We start from the raw sequence: 20,069 nt of genomic DNA on the forward strand, positions 1-20,069 counted from the left end.
CAAACATATTCTGAAAATTATATTTAATGCGCCAAAGATAACAGGTGAACATTTAAAAATACATTTCAACTATTATATTTCTCTATTGTGCTTTTAATCCATTCTAAGAAAAATCCAACTCTAACGTAAATATCGAGTGCATGAGGCCTCTTACATCTCATGTTAATCAATGTTATTCCAGCAATCACCCAATGTTTTCGAACTTTGACCATGAACGGATCGCCACGATCAGGAAAACATACCTCTTTTCGTCCTTTCGCGTAACCAGCACAAAAAAAGGAATCAGTGATATTTTTTTTAATGACTTTTTTGAAAAATTTATCACAATCATCAGATCTGTCGATAGGCAACGTGGTTATATGCATATTTGAAGGTAATTTTCTCACTGTTGGATCTTTAAGAATAAAGGAAAAAATAATTATTAATTATTGTCATCAATAAAGTGAAGGAATAAATCACTCACTTAGTTTTTCCCGGCCAGCAACTGTCCCATAGCGACCATGAAAAGTTTCATCTTCTCCAGGCTCTGGTAAACAAATCGGTTGGATATTCCTGCTGAACTGAACTGGTTCTTTCAATAATAAAAGAGCGATATTGTTCATGGTTGTTTCAAGACTAACATTCGGATGGATGTAAAAGTCTTCCACTCCAATTGTTTTGTTGTACGATTCGTCACCTAAAACAACTCGAATGGGTCCAAAAATAAATTTTAAACAATAAGCCTCAGTCAATATCCATCGATCTGCAATCAAAACACCACTACACAATTCGTAATGCACGTTTGGTTCATCATATTCTATTGAAGCGTAGAATGGCACTTGTCCTGGGATAGTATCGCGACCACAGTAAATAGTAGATTGTTTCATTTCATGGGACAACTGAAGTCCATTTGCAATGCTTGGAAAGGTAACAAGCAAAAAAACTACATATAAAGTCATTCTGTTCTTGACGGAAGATAGATCTAGATGCGAACTGACAAAACGAGAAGATTTGTTTTATCTTTAAACGGCAAGGATTTTAAACTACTTTGCTAAACTTAAACAGTTTAAAAACAAGTCGGTTTAATCTCAGGAATAAAGAATCAAGCTTTATTGGTGATTAGTAATTTAAACAATTTCATTAAAGTTTTTATGTTTTCTTATCTCTGGACTGAAAGTTTAATAATAGTTGAGTAATTTAATATCTCATAATTGAATTATTAATGTATTTTTCCATTCTTTTGTTCTCTTCTTACATTTCATAGGTTGCGGAGCGGACCATTATCTAAGGAACATTGGAACCAGACGATCATTGCACTTGTTTACAATGTTTTGAAGACATTTATGGAAGTAAACTCTAAGTTATTTGACGAATTGACTGGAAGTTATAGACAAGAAAGACAAAAGTGTGTCTCTCTGCCAAAAACCAGTATACAAGTGTATTTCACTGCTCATTTCCATTTAGAGAGAAGAGGAAAGAAAAAGAAAGAGACGAGTTATGGAGGAAATTATCGGAATTGGAATTAGATCATAAGAGTGGACAATTAGGAGACGGAAGACTTTAACCTCATTATTATAAATATATTGTATGAAAGAAACAAAGGTGAAAATTTAAAAATTTTCTTTCAATCTTTTCAAAAATACATTTCATCTAATTTATTTTCTTTGTTTCAATTTTTACAGATTTATGAAAGGTTCTTAAAGTACAGATCAGTGAATTGTTCCTTTAATCCAGTTTAAGAAAAATGTCACTCTGGTGTATATTCCGGGTAGATTAGGCTTGGCACAGCTTATGCCATTTGATACGATTCCAGCAAGCACCCAATGGTTTGAAACTTTAACCATCAACGGACCACCAGAATCACCAAAACAGGCATCTTTTTTCCCTTCTGGGTAACCAGCACACAAAACCGACTCATTGATCTTTGTTTCGTTGTGTCCAGCTTTTGCATAAGATTTACGACAAGAATCATATCTGATGATCGGCAAAGTGGTTATTTGCATATTTCTTGGTAATTCTCTCTTTTGTGGATCTTTAAGAATAATGAAAAAAATAATTCTTGATTAGTATGAACTAAATTGAACAGGAATAAATTCACTCACCTAGTTTTCCCCAACCAGCAACTGTTCCATGGCGACCATAAAAAGTTTCATCTTCGCCAGGCTCTGGTAAACAGATTGGTTGAATATTCCTACTAAACTGAACTGGTTCTTTCAATAATAAAAGGGCGATATCGTTTGCCAATGTTTCACGCTTAAAATCTGGATGAACGTAAATTTTTTCCACTTCAATTGTTTTGTTGTTCAATTTGTCACCTAAAATAGCTCGTAAGGTTGCAAACCAACTGAGTGTACAATGGGCTGCAGTCAAGACCCATCGATTTGCAATCAAAACACCACCACACTTTTTATATTTAAATATATTGAAAAATTTGCTTTCTTCTATTGATGCGAAAAAAGGAACTTCTCCTGGAACAGCATCACGACCACCGACGACACGGCCAATCAATTCATTGTCGGTAGCACGAACACCACAGTAAATATTTGATTGTTTAATTTCATGGGACAACTGAAGTCCATTTGAAATGATTGGAAAGGTAACTAGCAAAAAAACTACAAACAAAGTCATGCTGATCTTGACGGAAGATAGATCTGGATGAACACTGACAAAACGAGAAGATTTGTTTTATCTTTAAATAGAAAAGGATTTTAATCTACTTTGCTGGACTTAAGCAGTTTAAAAAATCTTACATCAATCCTTTCAGGAATAAAGAATTGATCTTTACTGTCGATTACTTTGTGTTCAAGTTTTCCTTTCAATTTCCTTGCACGACCAAGAATTAAATTACTTATAGCTGTCCTTGCTGTCCGAATGTTTTGGTAAGATCCTAAAATGTGTATTTTATGGTCAGCAATAACAATCCGAGTCTTAGTCACATTTTCAATGGTAAATTTGGTTCGACCATTTTTACCAGCGGTTCGCCCAATAGCTCTAGACAAGTGGTCACCTTGCAAATTTTTGACATCTTCAATTTGAAATGAATCTAAAAATAGTTGGTCCAATCGTAGCAAGATCAGACAAAATCAGCTGCCTTTTGGATAGCATCTTTATCTTTAGTCTCTGGACAGGTCCGTATTTGCACTAATCTAGATTTCATATCAAATCTAACTTGAAATAGAAGTGTTTCAACCAAAAGCTTGTAAATTTTAATCCAGTTCTCTTAAAAGGGGTTATCCGATGCGATAGACTTGTTCATGAAATGATTTTGTTATGTTTACGATCGTTTTACTATTTAAACAGTTTAAACCTAAAATAGTTTATTTAAATTTAAACAATTTCATTAAAATTTTTACGTTCTCTTATGCAGTGTACATATTTTTGTTACTTTGAAATTACAATTTAGGTGAACAAAGCTTGCATTAGTTTGTGTTTAAGTTTCCCTGTTGTATCTGTAGCAGTAGGAATTCGTCCAAGAGAAAATTGTAAAGCATCGACTTGGACTTTTTTTAGATGACCACGACAATTAGTTAACGCAATAAATGGACCTCTTAAGTCTCGGGTTTTTTTGTGGTATCCTTCTTCACTCTTGATCAAACCCAAGTGCGATAATAATGCTTGAGCTGATTCATAAGAAGGTCCTTTTTCAATTAATCTTTTGATTAGCAAATCAGAATCTTTTAAAACATTTTCTGGTAAACTAGAAGTTGATTCGTTAAATCCTTCAGTAGTAATTTTCACAAAAGCTGAGCACAATTCATCTAAAGTAGTTGCTTCATCTTCCACCAACTCCCGAATTTCCTCTGATCCATCTACCCGCGGTCCTCCTGTATCCGTTGAGTCCTCCAGGTAATCATCAGGGTACTCGTATTCTTCTTGGTCACCTTCATCTTCCCTGAAAAAAAGATAGTAAAAGATAAATTAGCAATTTAATAAACAATTTTTGAATTAAAACTTACTCTAAAATAACAGTGACTTTATCATTCAACTCATCAAGAATGTATGAGCAATTGTCTTCACCAAAAACATTGCTACTCAAATTTAACGTTAGGCCAGTAAAGTTTTTTGAGGAATCACCAAATATGTTGACTATTAAATCAACAACTTCTTCACCCCCGATCTCATTACCACTGACATCAAGCCATTGCAAATTCTCAAGTATACCAGTATCATTCATGGCTTCCAAAATGAATGAAAATCCTCCTTTCTTCAACAGACAATCTGAGAAGTTGACCTGTTGGAGCTTTGGTTTAGTTTTTCTCAAGGCCTCACCAATTATTCGTCCCCCTTCAGTGGTCATTGTGTTATCACTTAAATTTAGTATTTGAATTTTCTCCTTGATAGCTTCTGATAAAGCTTCGATTCCAGCTAAGTTTATTCCATTTTGAGGCATTTCTATGTGTCGTAAGTTGTCCAAACTGTAGGAGAGACAGAAAGCAAACAAGTGTTAAATACTAAACAAGAGTCACAAAATCACAAATGACTGTCTGGACAAATCACTTACTTGGACAACGAGGCACCTATTTCTTTGGCTCCTGGGTTCTCTAAACGATTGCGACCACAAACAAAGACTTCCAAATTTTTTAAATTGTTTAATGCTCGTCCTAATATTTTACCTCCTCCAATTCCTAAACCATTATTGTTGAGACGCAATATTTTCAAATCTTCGCATGAATCACTTTCCAAAAAAGGAGCCAAGGCTTCCATACCAATAGGTCCAAACGCATTGTCACTGAGGTCTAGTTCAACCAAACGAGCAGAAGAAGAGAGAATACCTTTCATCAATGATCTAACTGCTGGTGGTACCTCGTCTTTCAATCGGCCGGTAAAAATATCCTTCAATATGGCATGAGTAAGGCTATGCTTAGATGCTAAAGCATCAGAAATAGCTTCCGCAGCTTCGACACCCAGAGTGTTTCCTTCCAAATTGAAAGATTTAAGATTAGGGCAATCCTGAATAGCGGTGATAATAGGAATTGCATCCTGATGACTATTTAAATGAAGTGTGGCACCGGCAAAGGAAACTTGACTCTCTGGTTCACTTTCAATGGTTTGCTCCTCCAAAGCAATATTATCACCTGAGTCATTCATGGTAGGAGGCATCAGGATAACTTGATAAAAAAATCACCAATTTCTCAAAATGAATGAAACAATGAAAAATAATAAGATGAATGAAATGAAATAAAAAAAAATATTTGATGTAAAAATGCGCCAAAGGAAAACAGTTAAATACATCGATACATTTTAAAAATAGTCTGTTGTGCAAATCGATACTATCGCAAGAGAGTAACCCATTACAAAAGTTGAGTCATTACCTGAGACTTTGCTTGTTGACAGTTCTCTCTGTTTTCCCCCTTTCATTTCAAATTTTACCAAAGACGAAAGAGAAAAAGAAAGAGCTGTCATCTCGATTAGACAGGTATGACAGTCTAGATAGGGGGCTTTGGTCAAAAGCAAACAATTTTTGAGTGCAAAAATTGCAGTTAACTCAAAAAGCCAACAGGCTTAAAGGCTATGTAATAGATGTCGCTTGAAGTAAGAGAGGTTTGACTGGAAACCGGTTGAGCCTTTGAGTCTTTTTTTGGTTAAGTTATTTCATGAACGGATGTGACGCGAGAGATCACGTGGTTGATGCGCATTCTCAATTTCAACTGTAACCGCCGGTGTCAATTTTAGCTCAGATCTCTCACTTTTGCGTTAATTTCAGTATCATTTTTTTTCCTCTCAATAAAACTTGTCTATTTGCCTTGGTGGTTTCATCCTTCACATATTTGCCCATTTAAATTTCAATATTATTAACTTTTGTATATTATTTGTTAAAGTGTCTTCAACATTGTAATTAATCTCTTTCTTTTCTCACCACCATGGTTAGTATTTTATGTGTCCTTTTTTGAATCTTTATTTCTCTTCATCTTTTCATCTTTTTTTTCACCTCATCTCTATGCTCATTTCTGCTCAATTTTTTTCTCATTCCTGGCCTTTCTTTTCTTTTTCTCCTCTCTCTTCTCTCTCTTTCTTTGCTCTTTTTATCATTTAAAAGCCTTTTCTTTTTTTTGTTTTGGTTACTTTGCATTTTTGCTTTCCATTGGTTTGCTCATGTTTTAATTAAATTTTTTATTCCTAATTACAGTCATCTGGAGTTACTGTATCCACGGAAGCAAAAACCGTATATGAAGAAGTTAAAAAGGATAGGAAATACCGATATATAATCTACCATATAAAGGATGAAAGAGTGAGTAATAATTTTGTCTATCTTTTTCATCTATTTTCGTCTTTCTTTCCCATCATCTATTTTTGTCTCTTTCATTTTCTATCTTACTCCTCTCTACTCTTTCTCTTTCTTTTTTTGCTATTTTCTCTTTCTCTCTTTCTTTCTGTCTTCCCTTGCACGCCCTTCCTTTCAATGCTTCGGTAACATCCTCATCTTTGTTGTTGAATGATATTGCGATTTTATTAATCACTTTTTTTCGCTGTTGATTAGTAGCAATTAACACCCTTTCATTATCTAATAGAAGCGTTTTGTCTTTTCCTTGTCCATATTAGGTAATTGATGTGGAATCAACAGGACCTCGGGATGCAACTTATGCCGATTTTCTAGAGGAATTAAACAAATTCAAGACAGAATGTCGTTACTGTGTTTTCGATTTCCCGGCCAATATTCCCGTTGAGGGATCGCAGGATACGCAAAGTATGAGTGTTAACAGACTCATTCTCATGAGATGGTAATGTCATTTTGTAATATAAATGATCCGGTTTTTCTAGTCTCACATTTGCTAATTTTCATTCTTTCCGTTTTTCTTTTTCCGTTCTGGTTACTACACCATCTTCAATTTTCTCACCCTGATAATTGTTGTTAATCATGATAATTAATCAATATGCATACCTTGTTAATTTGTTTGGATCTAACTTCATTAACGCCCATAAATTGATGACTGCTCCTGATTTTAAACATGACATCACTCCGGATGCGTATAATTTGACAATTTACAGGTGCCCAGAGGGGGCTAGAGTTAAACAAAAGATGCTTTACTCAAGTAGTTACGAAGCTCTTAAAAGAGCACTAGTTGGAATCTACAAATACATCCAAGCATGTGAATTCGAGGAGGCCAGTCAAGCAGCCATTGATGATGCCTTCAGGAAGAGCGGAGGAAAATAGTCTTGCAAACGACACAAAGCATAAAATCCTTCCCCACCTTCTTTGAATTTCTAACAAGATCTAATTTGTCTTACAATCAAAGTGATAATGTATTAATACCATTCAATTGTGTAACTCCAGTCTATAACTCAATCTATCATTGATTCATTTAATTACCTCAATCATTTTGTTTTGTTTCCTTCAATCGGCTGTAATTGCTACAGAATAATTAAATTAGATGATTAATAAGACAACAATAAATTGATCATTTTTAACCTTTCAAAATTTGCATGAAAATCAATGAAAAAAAATCATTTTTAAATAAACTTGTGAAGGTAAATTTTTTTCCAATATTTTGTTACATCTTTTAAAGGAAAAATGTAAGTTAATCGATAGAGAAACTGAATATAAATCTGGTTTATACAAGAAAAGGTAAATTAATTGAATTTGATATTTAGTACGCACTTCATCGGTGAGCTTCAAGTTAATGTTGCTGTTGATAGTTTGAAACGTCATGATACAAAAAAGAACATTAAAGACTTGTCAGTTTTTCCTTCTCTTTTCTCCCATTTTTGTTTCTTTCAGGTTACAACAACTTTCATTCAGTCTTCAGTCATTAGTTGACTTTCATTTTTAGTAAACAGTTAAACCTCACCAATCTTATCATCAAGTATACGTATAATTGATCTTCACTCATTGAATTTTTAATTGTTAAATGTCTAAATGTGATTCTGGACCTTTCCAATTTTTTTACTCTTCAAGTTACCCGGTCTTTTTGCCATTGACTCACAGTTTATTCTGGTTACCTAGTGAGAGATTTAACAAACTCAAAGGGCTTTTCCTTTTTGCATGTTGATGTAGACGCAAGACAACATCAACACCAAGAAAACCATCACAACAACCAGACTTATTGGCAAAGTGACGGTACAACCATTTGTGATACATAAAACATTCAACTCTAAACAATCAGTTTTGTCTCCAAATGGTTAGAAATATGTGTCCCGGTGTTCACTAATTGTACCAATCATTACTTCAACTTAGTCTTTTTTCATCTGGTTCATTATCACCATCATTTTGTATACACATCATCATCATCATCATGTCTATTCTTTCTAAATTTAGTATTCCAAATAGATCTAAAATCACCCGTAATCAATGGGTACTGATTGTCGGCTCATCTCTTTCACTGACTCTATGGACTTGTAGTGTACTTTCCAGAGGAAAGTCGAACAGGTAAGATCCAATTAACATTATGCAATGACCTTTTTGTTTTTTTGATATTTTTTATTGTCTTCGGATATTATAATACTAATTAATTATTACATTAATGAGACTAAATGGTTACATATTCAATACTAATTAACTGAATCAAGTTAGTGTGAGAGAGGAAATAAATTGAATAAATTGCAAATTTTATCTTTTTGTTGTTTCTGATATTTGGAAAACGGGTCATAAGGTAAAAAAAGAGTAAGTTGTTGTTTAGCTGATTTTTTGGTAAAGTGTATGAAAGTGTATATCCAGTTTTCTCATTTGTCCTATTTTTGAATGTTTTCTTTGATTCCCTGATTAAACTTAAAGGTAATTTTTGATTAATCTAAACTGACCTGCACTAACCTTTCCATCTAAATTTAATGTTTTCATTGGTTCAGATTTGAAGCTTTTGGCAGTCAGATTTTACCTCATTCTGCATATCGAAGTACCAAATATGAGCGATTGTTTTCACTGTTAATTTTTTCCGGTTTTCCTCATTTAAGAAACTTATCACTGTTTTTCCCTTTGCTTGATCACTTCAATTAAATTGCCTCAAACTTTAAAAGCTTGTAAGCAACGAAGCCAATAATGATGATCAAGTTAGCCTTGGTTAAAGCTTCAAGTTTTTTATTTTCTGTTAACATTTTGAAATAATTGCAATACTGTAGATTTATTGTGATTTAACGATTAGATATGAATTTCAACAAAGCATAATCAAATTAGTGTTTGATTTTTGCTCGTCTCAGTTTAGTTACTGCCTCGAAAGTCTGTCTTTATGCACCTTACTGATAAATTTATTTTGCATCTCTTTCCAGAAAGTCTAAAAATTTGGATGACCAGCCATTATTCTTGGAAAAAGATGGACAATTATCACGACCCAAGACGGAAAATTTATCCAAAACCATGGCCGAGCTGAAAGTGATTCTTAAAATGATTGCTGGAGGTAAAGAGTATGCCTATGGATTTGGTGTCATAGTCATTTTGATTGTCAAAACAATCAATGATCTTTGGTTAATGAGTAATGGAACTCAAATTGAAGCAGCCATTATTACGGCTAATCTCTCAAAATTAAAGTCCAATCTATCAGCCTTTTTCCTGGCCATGCCAACCTTAGCTGTAACTAATAACTTGTTCAAATATTTTCTCAACCAACTTCGTCTTAATTTGAGACACAAATTATCCATCATTCTGTACGATAAATACATAGATGGACTCACTTATTATCGTATCAACGTTTTCGATGATCAGTGCCGTAATCTTGATCAATTATTGACAAGTGATGTGGAAAAATTTTGTAACACTTTGGTCGATGTCTATTCCAATATTGCCAAACCATTGTTGGATATTTTCACTCTTGTTTATAGATTATCAGTTAGTTACACTGGTTTTAAAACTCCAGGAGCAATGATTACCTACCTCTTGGTTTCAGGTACCATTTTGACTTCTGTTCGTCGACCTCTAACCCGGTTGACAATCAAGGAAACGCAATTAGAAGGGCAATTGCGTTATGTTCATTCACGATTGATTGCTAATTGTGAGGAAGTGGCATTTTATCAAGGAAACAACCGAGAAAGATTAACACTGATGTCTGCACTCAATCGCCTCAAAAATCATCTTCATAATGTGGCTATATTTAAATTTAATATAGATTTCTTAGACAATTTAATTGCTCGATGTAAGTAAAACTCATCTTCATCGAAACATTTTATTAATGAACGTTTTATCATTTTACTTGTAGATTTCGCGGTTGTAGTTGGTTATTTGTCCCTTGCAATTCCATTCTTTTCAAATTCAATGCCTGGAACCACTCAGGACCGTCTAGAAGCTTACTACAAATCGGGTCGTATGATGGTTCGCTTGGCTGAAAGTATTGGTCGTCTGGTCTTAGCTGGTCGGGATCTTTCTCGTCTCGCTGCGTACACACAACGAGTTACTCAGTTGATGCGCTCAATTGAAGCTAACAGACGATCACTTTCAACTTCAAAACGTTGTAACAGCATGTTCACTGCTGGAGCGGGTGTAATTCAACTTTGTGACATTACCAAGCCTCAAATTGTATTCGATAAAGTACCTCTGTGTACTCCTGGAGGAGATGTACTTTGCAAGTCATTATCGTTTACTATTAAGCAAGGTCAAAACGTTATTGTTACAGGTAAATAATAGCAATTAGAATAACTAAAATAGAAAATTTGATTAAAAATTGTATTTCTTCCATTTCTTACAGGACCTAATGGATGCGGAAAATCATCTCTTTTCCGTATTATTGGTGAATTGTGGCCATTGTGTGGTGGAAAGCTAATCAAACCTCCCAATAATAGGTTATTTTATATACCACAAAAACCCTATTTAGCATTGGGAACTCTTCGAGATCAAATAATCTATCCAGACACTGTTGCTGATATGAAACGAAAAGGAGTCTCTGACTCTGATCTCATAACATTATTAGCCAAAGTCGAACTAACCTACTTATTGGAAAGAGATTACAATATGGACTCCATTCATGATTGGGCCGAAGTATTTAGCGGAGGAGAGAAACAACGAATTGCCATTGCCAGATGTCTTTACAATCGTCCACTATTTGCCATTCTTGATGAGTGTACTTCAGCAGTTTCAGTTGATGTTGAACAACGCGTCTATCAATATTTAACCGTGGAAACTGGCTGTACTTTGCTCAGTGTAACTCATCGAGTTAAACAACTGCAACAATTTCACCAATTTGCTTTAAAGTAAGACTTTTAAATGTCACAATTTAACTATTATATGCTTAGAACTTAGACATTTTAGACAAATGATTATCGACCTTTAAGTCTCAAGGTTCAGCGAAATATTAACCATGCTCTTTAAAACTTGGAGTGTTTGATGATAATTTTAAACGTACATCTCTTTGTAATGAAATATGTCAGTTAATATGGTTATGTGATCCTTTTTTGACAACTGGCTGACATTTTAAGCTTAAACTGGCGAGATGTGAATACATTGATTATTGTTGAAGGAAAAAATGAAACAAACTATTAAAAAAGTTAATGGCTTGTTTTATTCATTGCAATTTCTTTTACAATCATCACCAGTTTCAACGTTTAGCAGATATTATTTACGATTTTAACAACCTAATATTTACTCGTTTAATGTCAATTCTTATGAATTTTACTATTTGTTTGATTTACTATACTTGACTTTATTTAATATCTTATATTAATTTGTTTTTGTTTCCTTTGACTCTAATTTAGCTATAAAATTATGATCCACTTATATGATATAAATTTCAAACATAGACTCAATTTTTATACCCATTAATCGCTAACAACATAATCATTGTTTCATATCATTTTTTTCAACCGTTCAAAATTATCTAATGATTTATTTTTGTTTCTTTTTTTCCTTAATTCATGATAGATTTGATGGTTGTGGAAACTGCTCATTTGAAGAGATTGAAGAGGATTCCGTTCTGGTTTAACTTTATGATTACCTTTTTAGGTTACAATTATGGATTTGCCTGTAAATTACCGTAATTGATCTGATAAGGAAACAAAATGCAGATTATTGTTTAACAATGAACCAAACAATTCAACAGAGCAATTGAATGATTAATAAAATAATCATCAAAAGTCAGAATGGGAAATAATTTTAAAATCCAATAAAAAAACCATGTACATAAAAGGATTTATGCTGACTGCAATACTTGGATTTGATCTTGATTGCAATCAATTTGAAACAAAGAAAAAGTACAACAACCAACTACAGAAACAATGTTCATCATCATCATTATCATCACCATCTTCATGTACAGCAACATGGGATAACACAACAAGAATCCTTTATTGACCAGCAAGTTTATTAGACAACAATAATCACAAAGACAATGGAAAGATCATAATTTATGAATCTCAACAAAAATCTTCTCTTCGCTGTTGCTTCTTCAAGGTGACAATATACCAACAAGCCTAATCAAGTTCACATCCATTCTGTGATTTGATTTATCAATTTTGCTGTTCAACTTTTTCTCCTCTTTCCATCTCCTGCATTTTACTTTCGAATGATTGAGAAATGATTCAAGAATGAGCCAGAAGAAGAAGAAGAAACAAGTACAACTGAAAAAGCTTGCAATAGAGAAAATCAGTTTTCTTTTGTTTTTATTTTCTTCTCTTCTTTCTCTCTTCAATTTGTATTATTTGTATACGAGAAACTCTTCTAGAGAGAACCCTTTTCCCACTCTATTCTCATTCCCTTTTTTCTTATACAACGTCTGGAATCAATCCCATTGAATTGGACAATAACAACATTATTGAATGACCATAATAAAGTCATTGTGGACTTATGGCTGCTCACATCAAATCACTACCAAGGCTTCTGCATCTGATTTTATCTCTGTCTCTGTCTCCGTCTCAGCCTCTGTCTGTCTTGATTAAACATGTACACATTCAGTTTCAAGTCCAGTTGATTCAAAAGATTCCTCTAGTTAAAACTTGAAGTCTATGGACAAAAAATACCAAAATAAGGACATTGTTCACCAAAAATTTCGCAGTACATCACCAAAAAAAAGAGGAGGACAAAATAAGGAACCAAACAAAGGCTAACAATTTGTATTGGAGAAAAAGACTAATTTTTTCTACTTTCTCTGTGTTTTGCTTCTGTGATCAAATTGAATAATACACAAAGTTTGCAGCTTTTCACTTTTCATTTTGTGTCTTCACATATCTGTTTACCTGAATTAATCTCAAAATGTATAAAAATAGAGAATAGGAAAGGAATAGAAGACGAAAAAATCGAAAATCAAAAGGTCAAGAAACAACAATGAAAGGATAATGTTGAACAAAACCTCTGCCGAGTCGATCAAAGATTAAAGTTGATCAACCATTAAAGATAGTTATACAGTTAATATAAACTGTCTTGGCTTGCTACTTCAATTGATTTCAAATGGTTACTGCAAAATAGTGAAGTTTCATAATGATGATGATAAGAAAACACTGATTTCATTGAAAAAAAGACTCAATAATGGTTAACATTAAAAAGAGTTTCAATTTTCATCATTAAGAAAGTAAATGAAAGATGATGTTTGTTTTTACGATTTCCAATGTTAATTTGCTTCTTTTCAGAATGTATTTCATATTTTTGCTCATTTACACTTGAATCTCCAGTCCAATCATAATGATTTAATGTCTAATGTGCAATAATTAAGTTTAACCAGTTAAAAGTAATTACCAAAATTATAGCTAATAATAATAACAATCTTTCAACCAGAAAACAAAATCTCACATTAATATTAATAGTTGATTTATTTCATTTGACGTACTCAACACATTTCCAGTTTCTTGGTAACCTTTAACTGAAACGAAGGGCAAAAAAGCACGGTGAATCCTCAAGAAAAGCGACTTTAACCAATTTGTCCAACCACTGAATAAACTTCAATTTAGACTCGAAAGATTTTCCATGTTCCAAGGTAAAGAAGTTTTCACTTGCCTGAACCTGAACTTGTTGAAAGCTGAAGTAAAACTGATGATTGAGAGATTCCTTTTGTGGCTGTTTACATCGTTAACAATAAATCTCAAAGTTAGTATTTATTGTAACCACAGAAATAAATCCTGAAAAGTATATCCAGATAGGTAAACAAGAGGTTGAATTTGGGTGAAAGGAAAAAAAATGAAAAGTAAATGGAAAAAACAATGATCATGAGAAAGGATTAAACTGGCCATTTGTGGGATGAAAAATGATCAATTGGAAGCAAAAAATGATAATGAGAGAGTCGATTGTAAACAATGAGATGAAACCAATTAATCAATTTGACGGAAACAAGCAAAACATTATCTTTGGACTGTTTGACAGATTACATTAAGGTTAACCTGAAAAGATGGAAAAATTAATATCAATGATAAAAGTGATTCTAATAAATGTAAAGGGAAAAGAGTAATGTTCATCTTTTACCATGTAACGGTTCCTGGTTGAATAAAAGCAAATGAATGTAAAGATTAGTGTTTTTTCCCATTCATTTTACCTTGACTTTATTTTTGCCGCAGAAAATTTGAACATGAAAATGATGTTGCTGTTGTGATGACATGATGAGAGTGTAATTTTGTGATATTTGTGCAAAGTCAAACTTGGAAAGCAAACCTTTTTTGTACCTTTTCTCATTTGAAAAGGGAATGAAAAGGGAATCAAATGAATAAGATGAAATACATATAAATAGGTTAAATCCTTTAATAGATGAAGGCACACAAAAAAAGGTTAAAATAAAAGGTCCAAACAGTGAAAGAAAAGATGAGAAAAGGAAGAAAATTTTATATAAAAATTACACTTTTTTATCGTTCAAATTTTTCTCTACTTTCCTCTTCTTCTTGTTTCCATCAAAGCCTTTATGGATTCTTGAAATCAAACAAAAGGCATCTCAAATATACAATATATTATTAGATGTTGTGTTATATACAAAAACCAGTCAACTTCAATAATAATGGTAATACAATAACAAATTGATTGAAGCTTTTGAGTGATGAAAATGTGAAGGGAAACAATTGATTGAACAAATGATCAGATCAAAGTGTTGAACCAATTGATTAATTGTAACCAGTGAAGAGTTAAAGGCAGAGAGTAATGCTTTAGGCTTACACAGGTTCAATTGCAACGATTAACTATGAAAATGGTTAACAGAAGGTAAAATCTGTAAAAATTGTTTCTTTTCAGGCAATCCTCAAAATGTTGATTAAAAAGATTGAAAAGCCTTTGGACAGACAAATTTGACGGAATCATTTTGAAGCCAACACACAAAAGTTGACTAAAAATGGAAAACAATTTCAAATCATTTCACCATTGACTTGCCATTATAATGGTTGCTAGTTTTGCCTCTTGCCTTTGACAAGTTACAACCAAAGATTGACCAGAAAATCATGTTTCTAAATGTGTTTAACCTAAACTTGAAACATTTGACAAGTTGATTAATTGTCACTCTTGTGTTCACCTAGAAAAGAAACCGTTTTTTTGTACCAAAATTTTGTTCCAATCTTGTTCATCTTTATCAATTGATTACGGAATATGAATCGACCAATTTTCATCATTAAACAGTCATCAACAAAAATTGGTTTTGCTTCCAATTTCAAGCAAATATCTTTTACATGTTATTACATATTTCAAAGTTGAATTGCATTATCACTCCAAGTTGTTGTTTTTTGCTGGAAACATTTTCATCTCTTTTACTTTCATTGTTAATGTTACATTGTTGTCATTGTATTGTTATTAGTTTGAATTTCATGGCTTTGTTATCAAATAATACTTTGAATAACTCTCTAAAGATTTGTTGATTCAGTTTTTATTCAGATTAATCTTGTCTCAATTTGGCCAAATTTTTCAATTCAAATGCTTGGTTTTGTGTGTGTGTTTGTGTACATTTCACTGGCTTGATGTTGATTTAGGTTAATTAATTGTTGCTTCACTAGGTTGAACAGTTGATGGTGAAATTATTTAGAAATCAAGTCACATGTAAGTTGAGCAAAAGACAGCAACTCGCAGGAAATTCATCAACTTTTTTTTTCTCCTCATTTTTTGCTTCTTATATAAGTTAGTTTCTTTTTTACCTCCCTTTTGATTAGTTATCTAACTTTATCATAATTTTGCTGAGCAACTGTGCAATGCACTTGGGTCGTTCAAGCTGAAATCTTGGAATAACCATGAATTGTAAACCGTGAATTGAAATGAGAAAAGATTTAATGGCAATGATTGGTTGATGAATGGATTTCCCGATGAAAATGATTGATAAATGGTATAATGTGATGAATATTTGGCAGAGAAGAAAAAAAGATTCTTGAAAGGAATGGAGAATATTTTTCAACTGAATTTTGCTCTTGACTGAAAACATAGCCAATGATTAAGATGCAAAGGAAAAGCAAAAAGTGGGTGAAAAACAAAGAAATTGAAGGATGTTTAGCCTTCTTCTCATTTGAGTTTTTTTCCCTTCTTTTTTGTCATCTATTTCATCTGAATGTTTCACCAATTGACGAATGGCAAATGAAAAGAGGAAGATGAAAAGTAGGAGGAAAAAATTCTGAATTGTTTCATGGTGGGAGGTTGATGGGAGGGCGATTACATGGGAAGCGTGAGATGCGAGAATTGAGCTGAAAGAAAGAGGGAAAATCAGAAGTGAACTGAAAAAAATGATTTCCAAACACAATATTATACAAAAGAGCAAATTTTTTTTCCTCCAGTTGTTGTTTCAAATGATGAAGAGAAATGTTGAAATAGAGTTGAATGGGAATGAAAAAATGGTTGATGAGATGAGAGAGAAGGCTGAAGATTATGAGCGAAATGCAATGGATGAAAAAGGATAAAGATAAAGACAAGGGAAGGATGAAAAAAAATTGAGAATACTTCAAGTGAATGTTAACTCATCGAGTGTTGATTGTGAATCAACTGTTTTCAAGTTTAGTGAACATTTCCAGATGAATGAGCAACATTGGTAATGAGGAAGACAATGGTGAAAATAGAAAAAATGAAAACGAAAAATATTCAACGGAAAAAAGGTCTCACATAAGGCAACATTTGATGGGTAAAAGGGAATCGTCTAGGTTGAAGGATTCACCTAATAACCACAATCACAGTTGAAATGAAGATGACGAGTGTTTAACAGGAAAATTGCCTCAACAGTTGTGTTTTTGATGCAACGAGATCAACTCAGTTAGGTTGAGATTGGCATAACAAGGCGTACTCTTAATGAGACATTTTACAATTAAAGTTATGAATAAAACGATGAAGAAAGAATGATGAAAGAAGAAGAAAAAGAAGAAGATGATGATGATGATGATGATGGCGACGACAAAGATGATGAAAATGACGTTGATAATGATTTTGACTGTTGTCCACTTGTGTTTGATGATTAATTGAAGTTTATTTTATTTGACTTTTCCATGTTTCCCAAATTCTTAATGCTTGAATTTCAGGAACTTTTGTTGCTTCTTTTTATTCATTTCACTTATTTTTCATGTTGCTTCATGCCTTGAACTTTTTTCTTTTTTGATTTTCTTTTTTTCTCATGAACCAACAATCAACTTTGTTTTTGTGATCAATAAACTGAATTTATGTTTTATTTGTTTCATTTTTTGTTTTGTATTCTTTTTCAGACTTTCCTTTCTTTGCTCTCTTTCATCTGGTCAATTCAAAGAGACATTTTCATTCAATTCATTAAACATCTCAATGGAACAGAACGGATGATGAAGAAAAAAAACACTGGACTTTGGTTCTTGTTAGAAGAGGACAAAAAGAAGAAGAAGAGAAAGAGTGGGAAAAAAAAGTATCACAAAATATCTTCATGTTCATCATCATCTTATTTTTTATCTTCGTGTGTAACTTATCGAGTGAAAAATAACAGCAATAAAAAGTGATTAACATTTGATAGAAAAGAGTTAAAAAGAAAGAAAATTGTGAATAGAAGATTTGAAACACAATAATAATGATAATAATAATAGTTTTAGATAGATGATAACAATAAGTCTGAATGATGATAACATCCTCTGGGAGTGTTTGCTATCAATATTTTACTTCTATTATTTTTTTCTGTTCAAAATGTTATTTCGTTATAATAATCATTATTCAATGTTTTTCTAGCTGTTATTATTATTATCATTCTGCAGATTGGCTTTTCTTAACAATCATTTCTTGTTATTAAATTTGAAATGTAATAACATTTATTTCATACATTGCTTCTTCCGGTTAAGAATTGTGATAACATTGAATATTATGGCGAGAAAATGAATAATGTTAAAGTAAAAAGGCGAGAAAAAGTGAACAAAAAATAACAATTTTAACATTTATTTTTCTTTCTCATGATTGCCAAAAATAATAAGTTTATCAACATATTCTTGTTATTATTATCATTGGCGAGAAAAAAGCAGATCAATTTAATTTCCTGTATTCATTTGAAGTACAGTTAACGATCCGAAAATTCATGAAAAATAAAAAATCTGATTTTAAGAGTTAAAAGTTTATCCATAATCTTTTATAAATGACGCTAATAACTTACAGATTCAAGCGATATTTCGTTTCAAAATGAGTTTCGAACTTCGTCAACTTTTTTCAAGATTCTTAAATCTACACAATACATAAAGTCAAAACAAATTTTTGCTTAAAGATTGTGGCCAATGTAAAGGATTCTAAAGAAAATTTTTACACAGCCTGAAAGCCATGATTAAACTACATCCACGAAAATAGTCAACGCTTTTTCAGAATTGAGGTTACTGAGAAATTAGTGTCCAAACAGGCTGGGGGAAAAATGCAGAATCCCTATTTCTCTTACTATTAACTTCGGGGGGGGGGGTTTGGTTCAGGTTGATTGTTGGTTTATAGTTAAATCAGAACGATATGTAAAACCATTTCGAGCAAAGAGTTAGGTAAAAAATATATTTCCTCAGCTGTTGGCCCTTTGTTTTATTTTTTTCATTGTTCATTTGTTCTCTTCTTACATTTCATAGGTTGCGGAGCGGGCTCTCTACTTTTGGCATAACGAATACATAAAGTCTAATCGAGCATAATTCAAATACAATAATGCCAATCATGTTTCCAACATTATATAAAATATCTAAGGAACATTGGAACCAGACAATCATTGCACTTGTTTACAATGTTTTGAAGACATTTATTTAATAAATTTTAAATTATTTAAATACATTTCATCTAATTTTATTTTATTTATTTCAATTTATACAAATTAATGGCAGGTTCTTAAGTACAGATCAGTGAATTGTTTCTTTAATCCAGTTTAAGAAAAATGCCACTCTGGTGTATTTTCGAGTGGACCAGGCTTCGAACAGCTTATGCCATTGGATACGATTCCAGCAAGCACCCAATGGTTTGCAACTTTGACCATCCACGGACCACCAGAATCACCAAAACAGTAATCTTTTCTCCCTTCTGGGTAACCAGCACACAAAACCGAAGGTTGCAAACCAAATGAGTGTACAATGGGCTGCCGTCAAGACCCATCGAGCAGCAATCGCTTTTTCTATTGACGCGAAAAAATGAACTTATCCTGGCTGAGCATCACGACCACCGACGACACGTCCAATCAATTCATTGTCGATAGCACGAACACCACAGTAAATATGGAATTGTTTCATTTCATGGAACACATGAAGTCCATTTAAATGGTTGGAAAGGTGACTAGAAAAAAGGATACAAACAAAGTCATTCTGATCTTGACGGAAGATAGATCTAGATGAAAATCGACAAAACGAGAAGATTGGTTTTGTCTAAATAAATTTAATAAATAAATAAATATTTTGTTAAATAGCAAGAAATTTTAATCTACTTGACTGGACTCAAGCAGTTTAAAAAATCTTACATTAATCCTTTCAGGATTGCAGAATTGATCTCGACTGTTTGTTTAGTTTGTCTCGACGATTAGTTTGTATCAACTTGCAGAGAATAATAGCTATGTTATACTCTATATTATACATTATATACTATACTATATACTATATTATATACTATACTATATACTATACTATATACTATACTATATACTATACTATATACTATATATATACTCTATATATACTCTATATATACTCTATATATATACTCTATATACAGCCTCGGAAATTAAGTTTGCACTGTTTTCGCTATCGTTTACGCATACGATAAAAAGGTTTGATAAATTTGTAAAATTTGATTAGATAACTATTCAAAATTGCGTTAAATGTGTTTGATTTTAATTGCTATCTAATCAAATTTT

At 32.5% G+C, this 20,069-nt stretch overlaps 5 protein-coding genes across 6 annotated transcripts; 2 read left to right on the top strand and 3 right to left on the bottom strand.

Annotated features, from left to right (window-relative positions):
- Window positions 1-8: 8 nt before the first annotated feature.
- Window positions 9-1,144, bottom strand: LOC149094900 (chymotrypsinogen B-like). The gene is made up of 2 exons (XM_089270174.1): window positions 464-1,144; window positions 9-394 (listed from the first exon to the last, which is right to left on the bottom strand). Exons 1-2 carry the CDS (start codon window positions 936-938, stop codon window positions 66-68), a joined length of 804 nt encoding a protein of 267 aa, XP_089126300.1. The 5' UTR covers window positions 939-1,144; the 3' UTR covers window positions 9-65.
- A 544-nt stretch (window positions 1,145-1,688) lies between these two features.
- Window positions 1,689-2,607, bottom strand: LOC149094901 (chymotrypsinogen B-like). Its single transcript, XM_089266088.1, has 2 exons — window positions 2,082-2,607; window positions 1,689-2,011 (listed from the first exon to the last, which is right to left on the bottom strand). Exons 1-2 carry the CDS (start codon window positions 2,605-2,607, stop codon window positions 1,689-1,691), a joined length of 849 nt encoding a protein of 282 aa, XP_089122214.1.
- Window positions 2,608-3,262: 655 nt separating this feature from the next.
- LOC107369822 (uncharacterized) lies at window positions 3,263-5,192 on the bottom strand. Its single transcript, XM_089270167.1, has 3 exons — window positions 4,481-5,192; window positions 3,936-4,394; window positions 3,263-3,871 (listed from the first exon to the last, which is right to left on the bottom strand). Exons 1-3 carry the CDS (start codon window positions 5,077-5,079, stop codon window positions 3,379-3,381), a joined length of 1,551 nt encoding a protein of 516 aa, XP_089126293.1. The 5' UTR covers window positions 5,080-5,192; the 3' UTR covers window positions 3,263-3,378.
- Window positions 5,193-5,666: 474 nt separating this feature from the next.
- Window positions 5,667-7,396, top strand: LOC107369845 (cofilin/actin-depolymerizing factor homolog). The gene is made up of 4 exons (XM_015937825.2): window positions 5,667-5,843; window positions 6,107-6,208; window positions 6,520-6,698; window positions 6,967-7,396. Exons 1-4 carry the CDS (start codon window positions 5,841-5,843, stop codon window positions 7,130-7,132), a joined length of 450 nt encoding a protein of 149 aa, XP_015793311.1. The 5' UTR covers window positions 5,667-5,840; the 3' UTR covers window positions 7,133-7,396.
- A 214-nt stretch (window positions 7,397-7,610) lies between these two features.
- On the top strand, window positions 7,611-13,039 carry LOC107369829 (ATP binding cassette subfamily D member Pmp70). Of its 2 annotated transcripts, none has more exons than XM_015937809.3 (5): window positions 7,611-8,344; window positions 9,178-10,037; window positions 10,101-10,514; window positions 10,587-11,088; window positions 11,756-13,039. In XM_015937809.3, the coding sequence occupies exons 1-5, from the start codon at window positions 8,211-8,213 to the stop codon at window positions 11,814-11,816; spliced, it is 1,971 nt and encodes a 656-aa protein (XP_015793295.1). In that variant the 5' UTR covers window positions 7,611-8,210; the 3' UTR covers window positions 11,817-13,039. The 2 variants fall into 2 exon arrangements, with proteins under 2 accessions (XP_015793295.1, XP_025018192.1); XM_025162424.2 differs by lacking the exon at window positions 7,611-8,344 and adding an exon at window positions 8,447-8,689.
- The last annotated feature ends 7,030 nt before the right edge of the window (window positions 13,040-20,069 follow it).

Source organism: Tetranychus urticae, chromosome 1 (genome assembly GCF_039701765.1).
Source record: "Tetranychus urticae isolate SD_2017Ah chromosome 1, NJAU_TeUrti_SD_1.0, whole genome shotgun sequence".
In the NCBI taxonomy this organism is placed as follows: Eukaryota; Metazoa; Arthropoda; class Arachnida; order Trombidiformes; family Tetranychidae; genus Tetranychus; species Tetranychus urticae.

Bases quoted from the DNA above. Each gene is read 5' to 3' on its own strand.
- LOC149094900 (XM_089270174.1), bottom strand. From the start codon at position 938: ATGACTTTATATGTAGTTTTTTTGCTTGTTACCTTTCCAAGCATTGCA. The intron at 395-463 runs GTGAGTGATTTA...TTATTCTTAAAG, and splicing joins TGCTGGCCGGGAAAAACTAA to ATCCAACAGTGAGAAAATTA.
- LOC149094901 (XM_089266088.1), bottom strand. From the start codon at position 2,607: ATGACTTTGTTTGTAGTTTTTTTGCTAGTTACCTTTCCAATCATTTCA. The intron at 2,012-2,081 runs GTGAGTGAATTT...TTATTCTTAAAG, and splicing joins TGCTGGTTGGGGAAAACTAG to ATCCACAAAAGAGAGAATTA.
- LOC107369822 (XM_089270167.1), bottom strand. From the start codon at position 5,079: ATGCCTCCTACCATGAATGACTCAGGTGATAATATTGCTTTGGAGGAG. The intron at 4,395-4,480 runs GTAAGTGATTTG...TCTCTCCTACAG, and splicing joins ATAGGTGCCTCGTTGTCCAA to TTTGGACAACTTACGACACA. The intron at 3,872-3,935 runs GTAAGTTTTAAT...TCTTTTTTTCAG, and splicing joins AAAGTCACTGTTATTTTAGA to GGAAGATGAAGGTGACCAAG.
- LOC107369845 (XM_015937825.2), top strand. The intron at 6,209-6,519 runs GTGAGTAATAAT...TGTCCATATTAG, and splicing joins ACCATATAAAGGATGAAAGA to GTAATTGATGTGGAATCAAC. The intron at 6,699-6,966 runs GTAATGTCATTT...GACAATTTACAG, and splicing joins AGACTCATTCTCATGAGATG to GTGCCCAGAGGGGGCTAGAG.
- LOC107369829 (XM_015937809.3), top strand. From the start codon at position 8,211: ATGTCTATTCTTTCTAAATTTAGTATTCCAAATAGATCTAAAATCACC. The intron at 10,038-10,100 runs GTAAGTAAAACT...TTTTACTTGTAG, and splicing joins AGACAATTTAATTGCTCGAT to ATTTCGCGGTTGTAGTTGGT. The intron at 10,515-10,586 runs GTAAATAATAGC...CATTTCTTACAG, and splicing joins TCAAAACGTTATTGTTACAG to GACCTAATGGATGCGGAAAA.